Source organism: Lepisma saccharinum, chromosome 5, assembly GCF_977018435.1.
Source record: "Lepisma saccharinum chromosome 5, izLepSacc3.1, whole genome shotgun sequence".
NCBI lineage: Eukaryota > Metazoa > Arthropoda > Insecta > Zygentoma > Lepismatidae > Lepisma > Lepisma saccharinum.
The window spans coordinates 32,527,918-32,546,701 of record NC_139233.1 but is presented as its reverse complement, the minus strand read 5'-3'; the positions used below and the strand labels follow the sequence as shown (position 1 = coordinate 32,546,701).

At 39.8% G+C, this 18,784-nt stretch overlaps 1 protein-coding gene across 1 annotated transcript in view; it reads right to left on the bottom strand.

The window, feature by feature from the left end:
• Positions 1-2,731: 2,731 nt before the first annotated feature.
• LOC145988287 (uncharacterized) overlaps positions 2,732-18,784 on the bottom strand; it is a 34,394-nt gene continuing 18,341 nt past the window's right edge. The window contains exons 3-4 of the mRNA XM_083123150.1: positions 4,395-5,081; positions 2,732-2,888 (exon numbers count right to left, since the gene is read on the bottom strand). Of these exons, the coding sequence (XP_082979276.1) occupies positions 4,415-5,081 (667 nt within the window). The 3' untranslated portion in view covers positions 2,732-2,888; positions 4,395-4,414. The remainder of the gene's footprint in view (positions 2,889-4,394; positions 5,082-18,784) is intronic.

Genomic DNA, 18,784 nt, shown 5'->3' with positions numbered 1-18,784 from the left:
AAACAGAATTTCATCAGTGGTTGACTGCCTTTTCTTTGGGAAGTTCTCTTGTTGACTTCTAGCCACATTTTAAACCTTGAATTCTGCTTCTTTTTTTTTTTTTTTTTTGCCTGTCCAGATTAAGCGAAGTCAGGCTTATCGGGGTTCGGATTAACGAGGATTTACTGTACTAACTCTTGCATTGTCATAAATTACGTTATGAGTTACTAAAATCATGTCGTCAAATGTAGCGGAGAATGTTTGGTATTGAAAATGTCAAAGCTAGCGAAAATGAAGCAACAAGTCACCAAACAGAATTCAGTTTGATTGGAATATTTTCATACAAACTTACCAAAAGATGATTGATATTTCAGTAATGGCTAAAGCATGCAGGCATGTTTCAGGTTTTCATTATTTACAATATCGATTCTCCAAAATTTCATTCCGCACCTCTAGATGATTAATCCTGACGCCGCCGTTGTTTGCAGGCCAACGATTCTCTGGCGCCTAGACACGCGGCCAGGATAATTCTTTGCAGGGTCGTGTTGTCCTGTGTTTGTCCGTCTGTGTGCTGTCTCTTTAAAGACTCAGGTTTTAACCTAGTCCTCAGAGACATTATATTTTTAGTTCGTGTTAAGTAATGTAGTTAAGTATTGAATTAGTTTAAGTATGAGACATATTTTATTTTATTGCGCCTATCCTCAATATGGTTTTAATTAAGGGGTGTATTATTGCATCAGGGGCACAAATAGCTTATCTGCTTATGTACGCATACTAAAAAAAATCAATGAATGAATTAATCGAATGGTTTATTTGTGTTTCCTAAATTCATCTTGATTTGTCGACGGGTTTACCCAAAATAAAATTCCATAATTTATTAGCGAATGAAACATTGCATAATATACCTGAATTTATGAATTTGTTTGTTTTAGAATCTTCATGGCATATATTTTGGAAGTTAGTGTCTTCGCATGTATTTTTGCGTGATTTGACCAAGTTTTTATTTATAGTTATACCTAAAAAGTTTGTTTTGCTAACCAGATATAGTGCAAGATGGCCATTCTTCACTACATTTTCTTCCGTTTTGCTGATTAATTGTTCAGCAAATTGTGAAAGAGCAGGTGATTAGTTTTCTGTTCGTGCCAAAGAAAGTCGTTAAATTCTAACCAACTTTCAATTTTTTTCCATTTACATCATTCACCTTTACAATCGCACAACATGTCACTTGTTGGGCAACACACATAACGCCTTGCGGGGAAGCGTGTATTTCAGGATCTAGGTGACCCTTTCTTTATTACCGATGACCGTACAGATAGGCTCCGTAGTGCGATCCGTACTAACAAGGTACATCCACCGGGTATTGAGCCCGGGACCACTTAATTACAAGATGATGACGTTACCACTACGCTATCGAGTACACAACGAATAGAGATAATGTTATTTTTAAAAATTAATTAAATTTCTATTCATTTTACCAGAAATTCAAGTGAATAAAGGCTTGCATGGTCAGGCCAGGATTTTTATATGTGGAGGCCAAGGAGTAAGAACATCGTAATTTCAATTATGTTTAGCAAACGTTATGGCATAGATGTTAAATATTTTTTTATCACACTTCATTTTGCGGCCCTTCTGAAAGCATTTATTCCCCGGTGTGGACCCCTTTGCTACTAGAGAGCAGGGATGTAGCCCCCCAGTCCCCTCTTAAATCCGGCCCTCCGCATGGTAATGCCTGTTGTGTTTAAAGTAAAAAAAAAAAGTCGCCTCAGTAACCAGGAGCTTCCAGTGCTAACCTGGCAGTCCCAGGTTCGAATCTTGTCGTAGGCATGGCTGTTCCTTTATGAGTGTCCCTTCATCATTTATGTGGCCTCCCCGATGGCGCAGTGGTAGCGTCGTCGCCTTGTAATCAAGGGGTCCCGGGTTCGATACCCGGTGGAGGCACAAGTGGTTCGGATCCCACTTTAAACTGTAGGTCCAGTCCCGATTAGCCTTACTGTGCATAAAGTGGACTTAAAACACCAAATCAATCAATCCAATCCTTCATCATTTATACTCATCGTTGCCTAAAGATAAAAGCAAGTAACGTGAAACATGTAAAATCAAACCCAGGGGTAGGGAGTGCCCTCTGTATTGTTAAATCGAGAGGTCGCTGGTTCGAATCATGAACGGTTTCAATGTACTTGTTTCATCATCGTGATTATCTGAAGAGGTATTAAAGCTATGCAAAATTACCAAGATAGAAATAGAGGCGTGATATTTTATATGCCGTGATGCATTATTGTATTGTCTGGGGTGGAAAGGTTGACTTTCCCCTAAGCACCCAAGTGTCACCCTCTCACACATAGTACACCCTGCATTTCATTCTTGCAGACTAACGAGGCGCTGGCGTCTGGACTCACAGCCAGCATAATCCTCTGTGGGGGCTGTGTCCTGTCCATATGTGTTTGTGACTGTCCTTTCTTATCAGTTTTCATCCCCATCTTCGCGATTGTCCAAAAGTGGGATAAAATCGGGGTGAAATTGTCTGGATGTGCATTTGATTAAATTAGGTTGTTATTTCGATGCTTTTCTTCCACTTTTGGCTAATCGCTAAGATGAGTGATGATATGATGATATTTATGAAGGGACACTCACAGAGAACACCCTTGCCCAGACCTGGATTCGAACCCTGGGCCCTTTGCGTCATAATCGAGCTGTGCTAACACTTCCGCCACGGAGGTCGAAAATATGTCAATTTGGATTGATAAAATCTACAAACAATAGAACAACTATTTATTCAACAGTTCATTACAAAAGGAAAATATATACAAAACTGGCACGATTCAGCTGCACCTTAACATATCAACAATAACAAAAACAATAACAATATCAGACTAGATTGTTAAATTACATCATTCTTTACAATGAAGAACCTGGAAAGAAAAAAAAGATTCCATCACTATTCTGTGCCATGAGAAAATAAAATAAAGTAAAAAAAAAATAGTAAATTGTGAAGGATATGAAAACTGTTGTTGAAATGCACACACAACTTAGTTTAGTAACATGTATAGAGATACATCTTGAACCAGCCGAATAGCTTTAAAAAGCATGTATTGAAAATGTTTAAAGCAATAGATGTATCTTGGAAATTCGTGGCGAATGGCAATAAACAAAATGAAAGTGAATTTATTTCTGAAGGAAATGAATTTTGGAACATTTCATTTGGAATTACACAACAACAGTTATAGCGATTATCATAAACGTCTGAAAACGGTAAAATCACCCGACAAATTAACAATGGCCGACAGATCTAAACGCAAGCCTGAAATGTCGATTTTGAACACTTGAAGGATATAGATATAAGTTATTAAATTAATAATATTTTTTAAAAATTATGAATCAATAAGGGTTGGTCGAAATGGTATGGAATGACCCTATTTTAAGTAGTCTCTCACCACTACACACACACACACACGATCGCGTCCGCGCGAGCCCACATGTAAGCACAAAATGTTGTCAATATGGATTAAGGAGAGCATTTTTTAAAAAATTTCTCCCCGGTTACACACAAAAATATTGCCCGGTGTGATTATACCTCCTGCAAGTAGAGTAACCAAAGACTATATTGTACAATTTTCAGAAATTTTGAAATGGGTGTTTTTGAGAAAATGATTTCTAAAGAAATGTCAAAATAGATTTTTTTTCATTTCTTACAAAGCATTTTCTACATAACGTTAGAAAGTTAATGCAGAAATGGCATTGCTAATGGTTACTCCAGCTTCCATATTCTATTATCTCAGCAAAACTCATGTTCTGTCGTTCTTCACTTCATCCAAAAATGAAATTATAGAACTTTGGAAAAACAAAATCAAATTTTTGTATTTTGATTTTAAATTTTAGAGTTGAAGAGGGCTTATATGTTCCTCGATAAGGTCTTGGAGGTGCTTTGATCACGCTTTAAAATTCAAGAAATCTTAAGTCTCTACCATTTTTTACTTTTGATTCATAGTGGTGTGAAAATTGCATTATTTTCCTTGCGTATTTTTTTTTTTAGCAAATAGTGTCTTTCTTTGTGAGCTTGTAACACTGTAAGAAATGAACAGTAAAGATTATATTTTTATACAAGTGTCATGTGGTCCTTTAACATATATTTCTTCCAGCTGATTCTAAGGTAGCACATTTATTACTTACCTGTATGATTTGAGACGAAATGTCCCATTAGATGTTCTAAGGTCACATCCCAAACGTGTAACTTTATCTTAGTTGGATGCATGGTTGTTTTGGACCGTAATTGCAAAATAATATATATTTTTAATTGCTGGCTGCTGAGAAAAATGGGCTGGGGCCTGAATTAATTTTAGTTTTGTCTAGCCCTATACTCTTGAACATACCAAGTTCCAAGTATTCGCTATTAGGAAGCCTACATTTAAGGTACTTACGCGTGATATTGCAGCCTGGATTATCTGTAATATCTGTAACGCTTCCCGCTGTACGCTCCCAAGTTGTTGTGTTCGTGTCCGTAATGTCCGTGCTCGTCATCATACTTGTGGTCATCGTAATTATACTTCTTGAAAGACCCATGGTCGTAGGCGTCATCCTCGTGGGCCGTGTGGCCAAAGTTCTCCTCCAGATGGTTCTCGTAGTTGTACCCCTTGGTGTACCCCCCGCTCACCTTGTACCCTCCGTTGTTATCGCCGTATCCGCCGCCACCGTGACCACCGTAATCGGCGCTGTGGTCCGACTTGTGACCGTAATCGTCGTGGTCGTAGTCGTAGTCGTGTCCGCCCTTGCCTCCTCCGTGACCGTAATCGTGATGGTCGTAGTCGTAGCTGTTGTGACCGTAATCGTGATGGTCGTAGTCGTCCGCTTCGAAGTCCTTGTGCTTGCCGCCGTGTCCCCCGTGGTGGAAGCTGTTGAAACTGTACTTGAAGCCCTTGAAGCCGCCGTGCTTGTAACCCGAGCTCTTATGGCTCCCGCCGTGTCCGTGGTCGTGTCCGTGTCCGTGTCCGTGGGAGTGTGGATGTCCGTGGATTTTGTGGATGACGTACACCGGTTCTACCACCTTCTTGTGCTTGAATTTGTGGATAGTGTGGACGATGTGTGGCACGTGGATGATAATCCTTTTCCTGCAAGAGTAACAAATATATATATATATACGAATACATGTATGTATATATATATGTATGTGTGTGTGTGTGTGTGTGTGTGTGTTTGTGTATGTACAGGGTGGGGAAAATTAATGTTACCACTTATATGGTGTTTCCTGTTTCCACTCATATGGTGTTTTCCTGTTTCTTTTCAGATAAACTATGGCCACACGATTAGGTGTGCCACACGAGGAAACAACTGTGTGATTTAGGCTACTGAACATCTACATGTAGTGTGGGAACACATACGCGACTCCCCGAAGATAAATGTATGGTGTGGTGTTTCAAAGTTGGGAATAATGGATCCATATTTTTTTAACACTGCAACGGTCACTAGCGACTCCTATTTGGCTATGTTAGCTCATTTCGTGGTAAACAACCTTCAATTAGCCATTCTTTCACGCGGCTGCTTTTAACAAGACGATGCGTCTGCACACTATCACGCGGATGTTCGTGGTTACCTTGACAGGACATTCGGTCAACGATAGATTGGTCTGCGTTGTCCACTACCATGGGCGGCAAGATCACCAGACCTCAGCCCGTGCAATTTCTGGTTATGGGAGATGGTAAAGGAGCGTGTTTACGCAACAAAACCGCGGGACATACAAAACCTTAAACAAAGAATTTCTACAGTTATACGCTCTATACCGCAAGACATGTGTTCAAGGGTCATGGACCCAATAGTTGACAGAATGCTCAAATGTATTAACATTTCTGGTTCACAGGATGAAGGGATTTAAATGTGTATGTTTCCCTTTCGGTGGTAACATTTTTTTGCCCCACCCTGTATATATATATATATATTTATTTATTTATATATATATATATATATATATAGTTTGTGTATGTAAATATATGTAGATGTATGTGGTATGTGTAGAGTATTGGCGCCAGTCTTTGAAAGCGCCATTTCTACTGAGACGAAGGACGCATATACGGTGCTATGAGATGAATTTTGAAGCCCTCCAGAATTATTTGTATGAGGTAGGTAGACGATATTTGAGCCAATAATTTTTTTAAGGTTTTTGTATTTGTATTTGTATTTGGTTTTCCCAAATAAGAAATAAAATGTTGATACTTAAAGAGGAAAGTGACCAAAGTAGGACCCCCAATTGTTTATCGATTATGTTTCTTAATATTAAAGTGACAAATGATTTATCATTGTCAAAATACTCTCTTAATAAGTTGTCAAAGGGCTCCCTGTGTCAGAATCCAGTTTAGAAAATACTGCCAAGAGCATTGTATCAAAAAGTTGCAAAAATGAGCGTTTTGGAAAAGTACTTCAAATTCGGACACCCTACTAATATTTGTAAAATAAATATTATAAATGAAAAATGAATGATAATTTAAAGTAAAGCATATGAAACAAAGTGAGGTTACATACATTGAAGACTTTGTACACACAGAACGCAAATCCTGTCAATTGACACAAATGTATTGACTCCAATGACACATTTACGTGCATAAACTGCAAATGGTGTACTTTTTGGTGTGCCAGATGTCAAAATACACACAGAAATGCATAAAAGGGTATTTTTATGAGCTGATGTTTCGTGTGATGAACTAAAAATGCATCAATTGGGAAGATCAGACAAGAACATTTCGAAGATAACAAAATGACATAGTTAACTGTGTCAACTGATGCATTAAAAGTGCATAAACCTTGATTTGACGCATATCGAGTTTCTGTGTGTATATTGCCTGTAACCACAAGAAACGGTGTTAAAAAGTATGAACACCTCCTTTATTCCCTTTAATCATAAAAATGGGTGACAAAAATTCTAGGTTGTTCGAGAGAAAGCACGTAAGTGAAAAAAGTGCAGTATTGCAACAGACAGTTTTTATATTTATTCTTTTAAAAGCAAACATTACAGACATGACATAGATAGACAATGATCATCACAGTTTAGAATCTTTACGCATGGCCAATATAAAATTATACTTATAGTATTTTCTTTAATTGATCCAGTGTGACTTAGATGAAAGCAGTAGTAGCCCTAATTCGTTCTTCTTTTTTAGAAATACTGGGCTAAATGGAGGGGGGCCTGCAGGCACGTATCCAGAAATTTCTTTCGTGGTGGGGCTGAACAACATATTTTAAGGGGTATGGATAGAATCTCATAAGTGTATGTTTAAAGCCAGTTGTGACAATTTGGTGCCAAACCGAAAGGGGGGCGGGGGGGGGTGCAAGGAAAGTTTACTTTCTCTTGGTAGACAGAGCATAGCATTAAGAGACCACAAAAAAAATGGGGAGCAACTGTCCCCTAAATCGTAGCCACCGTTTAAGGCTGCCATTTATATCACAATGCGTTTGTCCGATTTTTCTTACCAGACATCAAAACATCAATGGTGTTTGAATGTTTTTACGAAGCTGTTACACACGCGCGGAATGGACAATCCACTCGACAACGCGAGATTCAAACTGTGGGCTGCAAAGTGGACGCAGACAGGTCTAGGATTTTTTTTATCTCAGATTCGAGCCTGAACACCACTGCCGTATCTTGTCCTCCCATGTTTGGCAGCTTTTATCAAAGCCGAAACCCACCAAATTGTTCATATTCCGGCCTAAGCACTCTCAAGTCTTCAAAATTGTCTCTGTCACAGCTTCAGCAGTCATGTCATATATCGGCACGAAACGAAGGAAGTTTTCTAGAACTCATCTGGATCGCGAAAAAATTAATGCACAGTGAAAACCCTTCCGTTTAAATATATCTAAAGTTTCGTCTTCCAATATGATAAAATGCTGACTCATTTATCTCCTGTGGCATTGCCAAGGGAGTGTTTGTTGGGGTTATAACCTCCCTTTGGCCCAGTAATCCTAAATAATAAAGGAACGTCAAAGGGAGAAAAATATGGCAAAATGAGGACTGACTACCGAAAAAAGTATACGTACTCCCCTTCCCTTTCGAAAATTCTGGGTATGCCAGTAGAGAAATGGCACGATATAGCAGAGACACTGGTTCGTGTCCTGGCAAAACCTGAAATTTCCGCTAAAATGTCTACATATGCAACATCTTCTTGCTTTCTCCTCTCGACATTCATAAAATTTTCGGCTGTCCCTTTGTGGTAGTTAAATGTTTCAGTGTGTGTCGAACCCTGCTGGCTTAAATAAAAGTCCATTTAATCCCATGAAAGTCTCGGACTGCATACACGAAATTTGGCCCGGCCACAAATAAATCATCACTCAAAACTTTGATTTACAGTTGATCTGTGCAGCTTATTATTTTTTTTAATAAACCGCTCCAATATCCGGTACTGCTGAAATATTCATTTTAGAGACCTTCGATCTCTTCGGCTTATGTCCCGAACTAGCACTACACTGAGGCTCCGGGAGTTCCACAGTCGTCAATGTCTTCAACTTTGGACCCGAATTGGAACTAGAAGTAGACTTCGGTACTTTACAGGAAATTGTGTCACTAGTCCTCTTCATTTTGGCATTACTAACTGTGAGGCAACCACCAGTTTAGTATTTCTTTTTCAATAATTATATACATATTATTTTTTTTGTATGTGTTTCGTGTGTAGTTTGCGCTCTTCTCTGGAGTATACGTGATCCAGTCAAGGAGGACTCTGACGAGAAGGTGCGGGTAGAAATTTTGTATTTTAATTATATATTTTCTTTTCTTGGGTTTATATTAAATATTAATCTATTCCTATTCTCCTGGGGTATTTGGGTTATAGTTAGGGATTAGTTGAGGTCCAGTACTACCAGTGTACCCTCATATACGGTCCATAACAGATTACGGGCAGCTAGATGTGGAATTTTAACATGTAGTGTAACAAAATACGCAAGAGGGCAGCACCTCGTGTGACTGACCAAAAAGGACTCTTGTTGGACACCCCCTCTGCCGGTCAGTCCAAGAACCACCCCAGGAGGGAGAAGGGGGAAGTTTTTTTTTTATGTTTTTCTTTCTCTCTCTTCGAGGAGAGAGTCTACAAAAAGACACAACAAAGATATAATATGGCGGAGTAGAAGGGCATAGTAAAACAGCCTATAGAGAGTGTGCGAGTGTGCATTGTGCAAATAGTGCGGATAAGGATTTTTTGACATGTGTAATATCGAAACAAGGATCTTAGGAAAGGATTGGACATAGTGAAAGAAAGAAGCCGCCGAAGGAAAGTGTGTAAAAGAAGAGGACTGGACTAGCTTAGAAGGAATATGCAGGTGAGAGTGCAGTGAATAAGGGCCCCAACGAAAGGCGCCGGGACTTAGTTAGTGTGTGTGCATGGAATAAGTAAAACAAATAGTAGAGGCCTCTAATAACTAAGACGGAACTGTAAATACAATAAGAAGCAAAAGTATATACTTATAATGTTCACAATCATTTAATCATATTTTTTTTAACAACGCAGAAATAATAAATTCAATATTTGTATAAATATTATTGTACTAATTGTTTTTTTTATGAACAAATTATAGTGCTCACGGCGGCGAGGTGGGGAAAGGGTTAACACCTACGTAAACTTTCATAAAGAGTCTCATGCCATCCCTTTCGCCTCTCCCCGTTGTGCGTCACATGGCGCCCAATAGCGTGGCGCGAATCCACGTATGCTGTAGAAAAAATCAAAAGAAGGAAACAAAAGATTAGTAACACAGTTTTAAATCTGAAAGGATGAAAATCAAAATGCCAGTTCCGTTGTATTTGCCATGGATCGTATGTGAGGATGCATGCTGTAGTGTAGAATAGAAAGTAAATTTTATAGATAATTTTAAATCTTTATTTCTGGACTTAAGCAAAGTTATATTTTTGTGGGGTATTTCTAAATTTGTGTTGTTGTTAGTGTTTCATTTAAAGTGAGAAAAGGAATAGATTCATGACTAGCATTATGGGGAGGCGTACGCGAGATAATGTCACGTCTATTTTTATTCCTTCTCCAAATTGTCCTCCTAAGGACGCCACTGTGGAGGGAACGCTGTGTCCAGAGAGGAGTGCTAACTGCACAGGGGCGGTTCATAAATCTGTCGGTGGTAATTGCTTGGGGGGAGGCCTGATAACTAATGAAGAAATTTTTGCCTTACTCCAAAATGTCCAGGGTACCCTGGAAGAAATGAAAAAAGATCAGCAGGAAACACGGAAGAGGTTAGAAAAAAATCAGGAAGAGCTTCAGAAAAATCATAACAATTTAAAAGACGATGTAAAACGCTTGGAAAAAGGTCACCAAGAACTAAAAGGGGAAGTGAAGAAAAATTTTAAAGATTTGTCCCAATCCAATAGGGGTATTGAGAAAAGGATGGGTCAGCTTGAGAGCGAATTCATTGAGATTAATCAGATCACTGGCTCTAGAATAGATTGCGTAAGCGATAGGGCAAATAAATTGGAGGAAAGGGTCACCACTCTCCACAATAATAGCACAGAGGATATACGCATCCATACAGGAGGTGACTGCGAGAAAACTGCAGAAAATGTAATACAAGCAGCGATGGCAGAATTCAACAACGCACTGCAGCAACAGTATGACGCATTCCATCAAGAGGTTGCTTTGTTGAGAGAGGAAGTGTCGGGCCTTAAAAGGGACATTGCATCTGTAAGAAAGGATACAGAATCGGCTATCTCCGCGGTCACTCGACGATTAGATACTTTCATAGATAAAGGTGAGAGACAAAGTTCACGGCCAAGCTCAGTTACGCCCTCTAACCATGGCAATAACGCATACTTACATAGAGATTTGAAATTGCCCACCTATCACGGAACAGAGGATGAATTAAAAACGCACAATTACATGCAAGAAATGAGGACATATTTAGCGTTGTCTCAGGTACCCTACGATCAACAAGCCCAGGTCGCTGGGCTGTCGTTGAGAAACGCGGCTGCTAATTGGTTTACTATCCACAAAGGCAATATTACGGATTACAAGGGGTTTGAAAGTTGTTTTTCTCAAGAGTACCTGAGTGAAGAGAGACTCCTGAGACTGCGTGCTGAGCTCTTTACTTCTCGATACAATCCAGCCGACGGGAAATCTTTATGTGAATATGTTATGACCCTTGTCCAGAAGAACGCAATATTACCTTCGCCGCTCGATGACAGGATGTTAGCTAAAATGGCTATAAAGCAATTGCCTGCGTACGCTCAGAGGTGCCTCATTGGGTCACCGGTCGACACCTCTAAGCAGCTAATTAACCTTCTTAAGGAAATTCAAGAAACGTCGCATGTTGCAACTTTTCAGCCGAACAATAGAGCGAGGATGGGACAGGTAAATTCTGTGCGTGGCGGTGCAACTGATAGAGACAGACGGAACAATTACGTCAGCCCAAGTGCCAGTTATTCTCGCGACAATGAGAGGAATGTCAACAGGTTCGAGAGGCAACCGCCTCAGGGCCCCAGACCCTTCGCGCAGCAAGGCCGAGGAGGGGGGAGCTACGGCAGACGTAATGGTGGCAACCACGGGTCTAGGGGGGAGGAAGAGGCGCGTCGCGGACAACAGAGCTCGCGGTTCTTTTCTGCCAACAGTGTATCAGTGGCAAGGCAAAATGAGGAAGACTGTCCCTCCAATAATGAAGCATGACAAAAGGGAAATATCCGAAATGCGGAAAGACACTTAGGAAACCGGACTGCGATAAATGGATCTTTTGATTTATCTGGGGAAGAAAATACAAATTGTGAGGATGAAATGGATGAATATGAAACTAAAGTAATGCAAGTTTATACAAGAGATGCAGTAAATATTAACCACAATAACAATGGAAATGGAGACGTTGTTTGTTCGATATTTGACCAGCTCATTCAGAATGAAAATGAAGATGCGAAAAGCGAGGTGCTAAGAATGCCCATTATTTCAGTTGGTATAGGTGGAAGCCATTATCAAGCATTGGCCGACTCAGGAGCTATGGTCACTTGTTTATCAGAAGAAGTGTGGTTAGAAATAGTAAAATGGAAGCCTGATATCCCTCAGTTAAGCGTAGGGAGCATCAAGGTAATATCAGCCTTCGGCAACAAAGCATCAAAGGTGGTGACGCAAGCATACGTTCCGCTGTCATTTGGGGAAGTGACCACTGATGTCGTGTGTCTCGTAATTCGAAATCTAGTGAAACCAATTCTATTAGGATCAGATTTCTTGAAGGCATGTCGAGCTGTCATTGATTATGATCGAAGCATTGTAGCGATGACAATAGAGCAACAATGTGTTGAAATTAAATTCTTGTCGCAGGAAGAGATGCAAATAGCCGACGGGGTGCCGACCCTTTTTCTATCTTATGAATGCAAGGAGCCTATATGTTGTGACGAGGCTGAGATAAAATCGTTAAGGGGTTATGTAAATGATAGGTTGAAGAAAAACATGAACTGTAAGGAAGCTAAACCTCAAGTGACTAAGGCTGACGTGTATGTGTGCACAATGGAAAATAATAGCACAAAAGCATCTCCGTATGAAATATTTTTCAACCGGAAACCTGATCAGGATCTCATGAAGCTGTTTCACTTGCCTCGGCTGAACACTTCCCCTCCATATGAGTATAAACTTCTGAAAGTTAAAGAGAACATACAACTAGAAGCAGAGAGAAGAAAGAGAATATATGACAAACATCATACAATATCCTACAAACCTGGTGATCTAGTTCTCCGCAAGACCAACGTGTCCTCGGAGGTTGCAAAAGGGGTCTTTAAGAATTTCGCCCAGCTGTACGAAGGGCCCTTTTCGGCCAGAAATGTTGTAAGAGTTAATTCCTATCAGCTGTGGGACATAAGAAACGACAAAGACGGTGGGGTTTATAACAGCAGCCATTTAAAGCCCTACGTCACGGCCCAGGAAACAGCTGGAGAAAGCCAAGGAGGGTCGAGGTGAGAAGAGCTGGTCATACAAGAGACCGTGTTGTGCCGCTGGCATTGGAAAAAGAAAGAAAAAAAAAAGAAACAAAATAAAGTTCACAATTTTAAAGAATATTAGTGTTATAATCTTCTTCATGTGTGTAATATAATGTTGTAATATCAATTTGCATATATATATTTCTTATTAGTTATTATGGCGTAGTCTTATAGGTAGCAGGGGATAGGTCCCCCTAAAAAAAATAATAACATAATCATTTATTAAATTACAAGGAGTACGAAATCATACTGTAGAGGGCTTGCCCTACTGTATGATTACGTAGGGGGGATGTGAGGCAACCACCAGTTTAGTATTTCTTTTTCAATAATTATATACATATTATTTTTTTTGTATGTGTTTCGTGTGTAGTTTGCGCTCTTCTCTGGAGTATACGTGATCCAGTCAAGGAGGACTCTGACGAGAAGGTGCGGGTAGAAATTTTGTATTTTAATTATATATTTTCTTTTCTTGGGTTTATATTAAATATTAATCTATTCCTATTCTCCTGGGGTATTTGGGTTATAGTTAGGGATTAGTTGAGGTCCAGTACTACCAGTGTACCCTCATATACGGTCCATAACAGATTACGGGCAGCTAGATGTGGAATTTTAACATGTAGTGTAACAAAATACGCAAGAGGGCAGCACCTCGTGTGACTGACCAAAAAGGACTCTTGTTGGACACCCCCTCTGCCGGTCAGTCCAAGAACCACCCCAGGAGGGAGAAGGGGGAAGTTTTTTTTTATGTTTTTCTTTCTCTCTCTTCGAGGAGAGAGTCTACAAAAAGACACAACAAAGATATAATATGGCGGAGTAGAAGGGCATAGTAAAACAGCCTATAGAGAGTGTGCGAGTGTGCATTGTGCAAATAGTGCGGATAAGGATTTTTTGACATGTGTAATATCGAAACAAGGATCTTAGGAAAGGATTGGACATAGTGAAAGAAAGAAGCCGCCGAAGGAAAGTGTGTAAAAGAAGAGGACTGGACTAGCTTAGAAGGAATATGCAGGTGAGAGTGCAGTGAATAAGGGCCCCAACGAAAGGCGCCGGGACTTAGTTAGTGTGTGTGCATGGAATAAGTAAAACAAATAGTAGAGGCCTCTAATAACTAAGACGGAACTGTAAATACAATAAGAAGCAAAAGTATATACTTATAATGTTCACAATCATTTAATCATATTTTTTTTAACAACGCAGAAATAATAAATTCAATATTTGTATAAATATTATTGTACTAATTGTTTTTTTTATGAACAAATTATAGTGCTCACGGCGGCGAGGTGGGGAAAGGGTTAACACCTACGTAAACTTTCATAAAGAGTCTCATGCCATCCCTTTCGCCTCTCCCCGTTGTGCGTCACACTAACCGATTCTGTTGTAGTGATCAAGCGGGAAATTGAAGCCGGGTATTTTATCTTTATTATATTCTAGAATGTTCCGCAGATAAAACGTTTCGTTAATATTACCAGTAGTTCGACTCCACCTCCTATTCAAGAACATTCCCTCTCACGCTTCCCAGAGAATAAATGATACAACGAATCGTTCTACTCGTGGCACTAGCTTTGTTGTGCAGCTTCCCAATAATGACAAATCTTTACACAATGATCGCGCTCGCTGCGACAACACCACCGAAAGCGCAAGAAACGTTTACGTGCAATATTATCAATAACAGGGTTATAGAACATTCTCCCTCTTGTCTCGATAATTATTTATCTCTTTAAATTATTGTCGCATTATTCAAGAAACCAAAAACCTAATTTATCAAGTGTAAAATGAAAGATTTTCCTGGGGGCTCAACCACCCTGATCCCCACCTTGGATACGTGCTATTATCAATAACAGGGTTGTAGAACATTCTCCCTCTTGCCTCGATAATTATATCTCTCAAGAAGCCAAAAACCTATTTTTTTTCTAGTGTAAACTGAAAGATTTCTCTGGGGGGAGGTGGTGCTTGACCCCCTCATCCCTACCTTGGATACGTGCTTTTACCAATAACAGGGTTATAGAACATTCTTTGTCTTGCCTAGTAATTATATATCTCCTTAAATTTTTGTCACATTATTTTATTTCACACACACAAGAAACCAAAAAGCCTCATTTTATCTAGAGTAAACCAAAAACTTTCGGGGGGCTCGAGCCCCCCCCCCCTTGGATACGTGCCTGGGAGGTTATTACCCCCCACCAACTCCCTTTTGGGCACGCCACTGGCTACGGCGCTGCTTCTCCATCGAAATGTATAAGATGTGACACAACTGCCTGGCAGGTGCGAATAAGCGATTTCATCCTGGAATTGTGCGCATGGTCGGTAGGTGTCTCTCAAGACAAAGAGCGTGAAAATTGTCACCTGCCGCTGCTGCTCTCTGGCGGCAACTTTTGGAACTAAGTGTTCGTGTAATGTAGATATGTTACGAGAACAGCGGAACTGAAATTTCCTCGCTTTTGCATTTTGTTTCTTCTCCAGGTCCGCATTTAGGGGGAGAGCAGTCACGTAGCCCCCCACACACAAATTCTACAAATATCTAATTTAAATAGTGCGGTAATTAATTTTCCTTCATTAGCAGGATTCCATCTGTTCAAGCGGATCCGGGGTCCACCCAGCGTCGTACAGTCACGGACAGTTCTGCGTTGTAATGAACGCATTGACTTTCAATGGAATCATTACAACCCAGCAGTGTCCGTGACTGTACAAAGTGGGTACCCGTCACCTGGAGGAAACTCTGAGTGGTAAAGGCGGCCGGGGGCGTGGTGCTGATCACATCACCCCCATCTTCGGCCGTGATCGAGATAGTGTGGGACCCTAACTCCACACCCCCTGTACGCCTTCATGGCGTGGTGCAAAGCACAGGGGAACACTTTACTTTTAGCAGGATTAAACATCCTGTATACAGAAGAGTAATAAGTTGTAATGTAATGAAAAATTCATCGTCAGTACTTCTACCCCCCCCCACACACACTTTTTCGCCATTATATGGCGGATGCTGATAAGGGATGAGGCCCCCCACAATAAAATTCTGGCTAGGGGTCGGGAGGAGAGCGTAGGGTGTGTGCCCCCCACCCCCATTGTGAAGACTGGCTTCGGGTGAGAAAGATAAATGCTTTGAAAAGGGCCACAGAATGTAAAAGAAAAGGAGGTACATGAAAATGTGATAAAATCATAAAATCATAACCAACCATCTGACATAACGCCTTGAAAGGTATACAGAGTAGCGTAATTTAAATTGTATGCGGGTGGGTGAGGACTGCAATGTTATGTTTGCCCCGGGCCTCCACATATATTAATTAACCCGTGCCTGTTCGTACATATTTATCTGTTCGTGAAATTCCTTTTGCAATTTTGAAGTTCCTGCAGTTGCTACAGTTGCATACTTGCTTCCTTCCCACTCAACAAATATTTCACATTTCCCCTTTCGTTTTCACGGCCTATTCTTCATTCCATCAGTTCATATTTTTATTTTCTTATGCTCTTCTGGTATTCCCTTCTCCTCTTCTTATTTTCAAGGACCTCCCGCGATGGCGTAGTCGCCGCCTTGTAATCAAGGGGTCTCGGGTTCGATTCTCTGTGGAGGCACATAGTGGTTTGTATTCCACTTTCAGCTGTACAAGTCTCGATTAGCCCAACTGTGCACAAAAGTGGATTTGAAACAAAACGCTTCTTATTTTCCTTTCTATATCCTCTTTCTATATCTTCCTTGTTCATTCTTTTTCGTATTATTATCCAGTCTTTTGTTCATGGTTACCTTTTCAGTTTTCTATAGTCTCTGTCCAACTTAGTCTTTGGTGTTTCTAGTTTTCTCTCTCCCCTTATAGAGATTGTTGATTAAGTGGTCCCAAAATTGGCAGCGAAAGGCGACGTATAAGTAGGTGGCCAGACATCCCGTATTACATGGGACAGTCCCTTTTTTGAGTCTCTGATCTGATTTTTTATAACGTAAAACGGGACGCCAAAATGTCTTATTTCCATAGTATAACACCCTTAAGCCTTGTTTCCATGATATGAAAAACTCAATATGCTGACCAAGGCAGTAATTTATTTTATTATAAAACATAAACTAAACGTAACGTTTCAACCTTCTAGCAAGGTCTTCTTCAGACTCTGCACCAAGTGCAAATGTTATGTGCAGAGTCTGAAGAAGACCTTGCTAGAAGGTTGAAACGTTACGTTTAGTTTATGTTTTATAATAAAATAAATTACTGCCTTGGTCAGCATATTGAGTTTTTATTTCCATAGAATTACTGCAACAATATGACCTTTCTACTTTTACTATGATGAATAATTTCTAATTCTAAAGGACTGCTTGGTTGGAGTACAGTGCGTACTACCATATTATGTAGTTATTTACATGCTGTTTATATATTTATTTAGTCCTCGGAGTTAAATATTTATGAAGACAGCTTTATATTAAAATGTATACATTTTGTCGTCCCATTTTTTCTTCAGAAAAATATGAAGAATGTCTCATGATGTTGTTTTAAAAATCTGGTCGCCTTACATCAAAGAACAAATAAGTAAATATATATATATATATATATATATATATATATATATATATATATATATATATATTGGCAATGGGATCCTATACCCTTCTTCATGCAAAACGTGGTCCAGACCCTTTATGGATGCTGGAGGTGGATAACAGATTCTAACCTTGATCTTCAAAACTGACAAAGAGTGCTCTATGACACTGTGGTCCGGCGACTGTGGCAGCCAGGGAAAGCCAAAAACTTCGTTTTCATTCTCTTCAAACCACAATTGGACAACTCCAGGGGTATGAATCGGGGCATAGACATCGTGATGAAAGGCGTCTCCTGCATGGAACAATGTCTGGTCCATGGGATGGACCTGGTATCTCAAAATGTGACCATACTCCTTGGCAGTGACTCTATCTTTCAAGGTGAGAAAGTGGTCTGCAGAATATCATGATATGGTGACACACACCATGACCAACTCTGCACCATGCCTAACTGTTGACATTAGACAGTCTTGATCTTACATTTGATTCGATGTTCTTCACACGTAAACTTGTCCTTAGGTTTGGAACCTCTTGATAGAGGATTCATCGGACCTGATGACTGTCTTCTCTTGCTTGACAGTCCACAATTTGCGTATTGGCACCACTCTTTCCTTTCCCTGACATTCATCAAAGGGTCCCGGGTTCGATATCCGGTGGAGGCACATTGCACATTGGCTAGAATCCCGCCTTAAACTAAACGGTAGGTCCAGTCCCAATCAGTTTGTCTGTGCATAAAGTGGACTTAAACAAGAATTATTCTTGACATTCAACTTGTTTACCAATGCTTTGGCAATTAGCTCGCTCATAAATATATCCCTTCTTTCCTTTTAGGGATACGAGCTTCAGCAGACATATATTCAGCTCCGACGTCACTTTCGCAGCAGTTATTTTCTTCTTCGTGATCCCAATTCCCTTTAATGTTCCTCGAGCTTCTCGATTGTGTTCCCCCAGTGATGTTTATCCAGAAATACTACATGTCTAGGGTTACCAGATCGCCGTAAGGGAAATGTAGGACATGCTGTCCCAAAATGTAGGACAATAAGTCAAAATGTAGGACACAAAACATTTTCAATAAATGAAACATATTTCTATAGAGCACGTTAGAAAGTAGTTGAAAATTACACTTTTCAGTTTTAAAAAAATGAATTCTTAATGAATTTTTAAATGCAAAATTCCAAGACTTGCAATCATACTAATCAATGAACCTCTTACTACATGGTTTAAGTGGTACTTCTCTGAGGAGACAATTTTTATCAAAATTTCAGGTTTAGTCAAATTATATTTATGTTAGAGTGGACAGTCAAAATCTTTGAAATTATAGGGACCAGTAACAGACATTTTACGGACTTTATGAAAAAATAATTTATCTC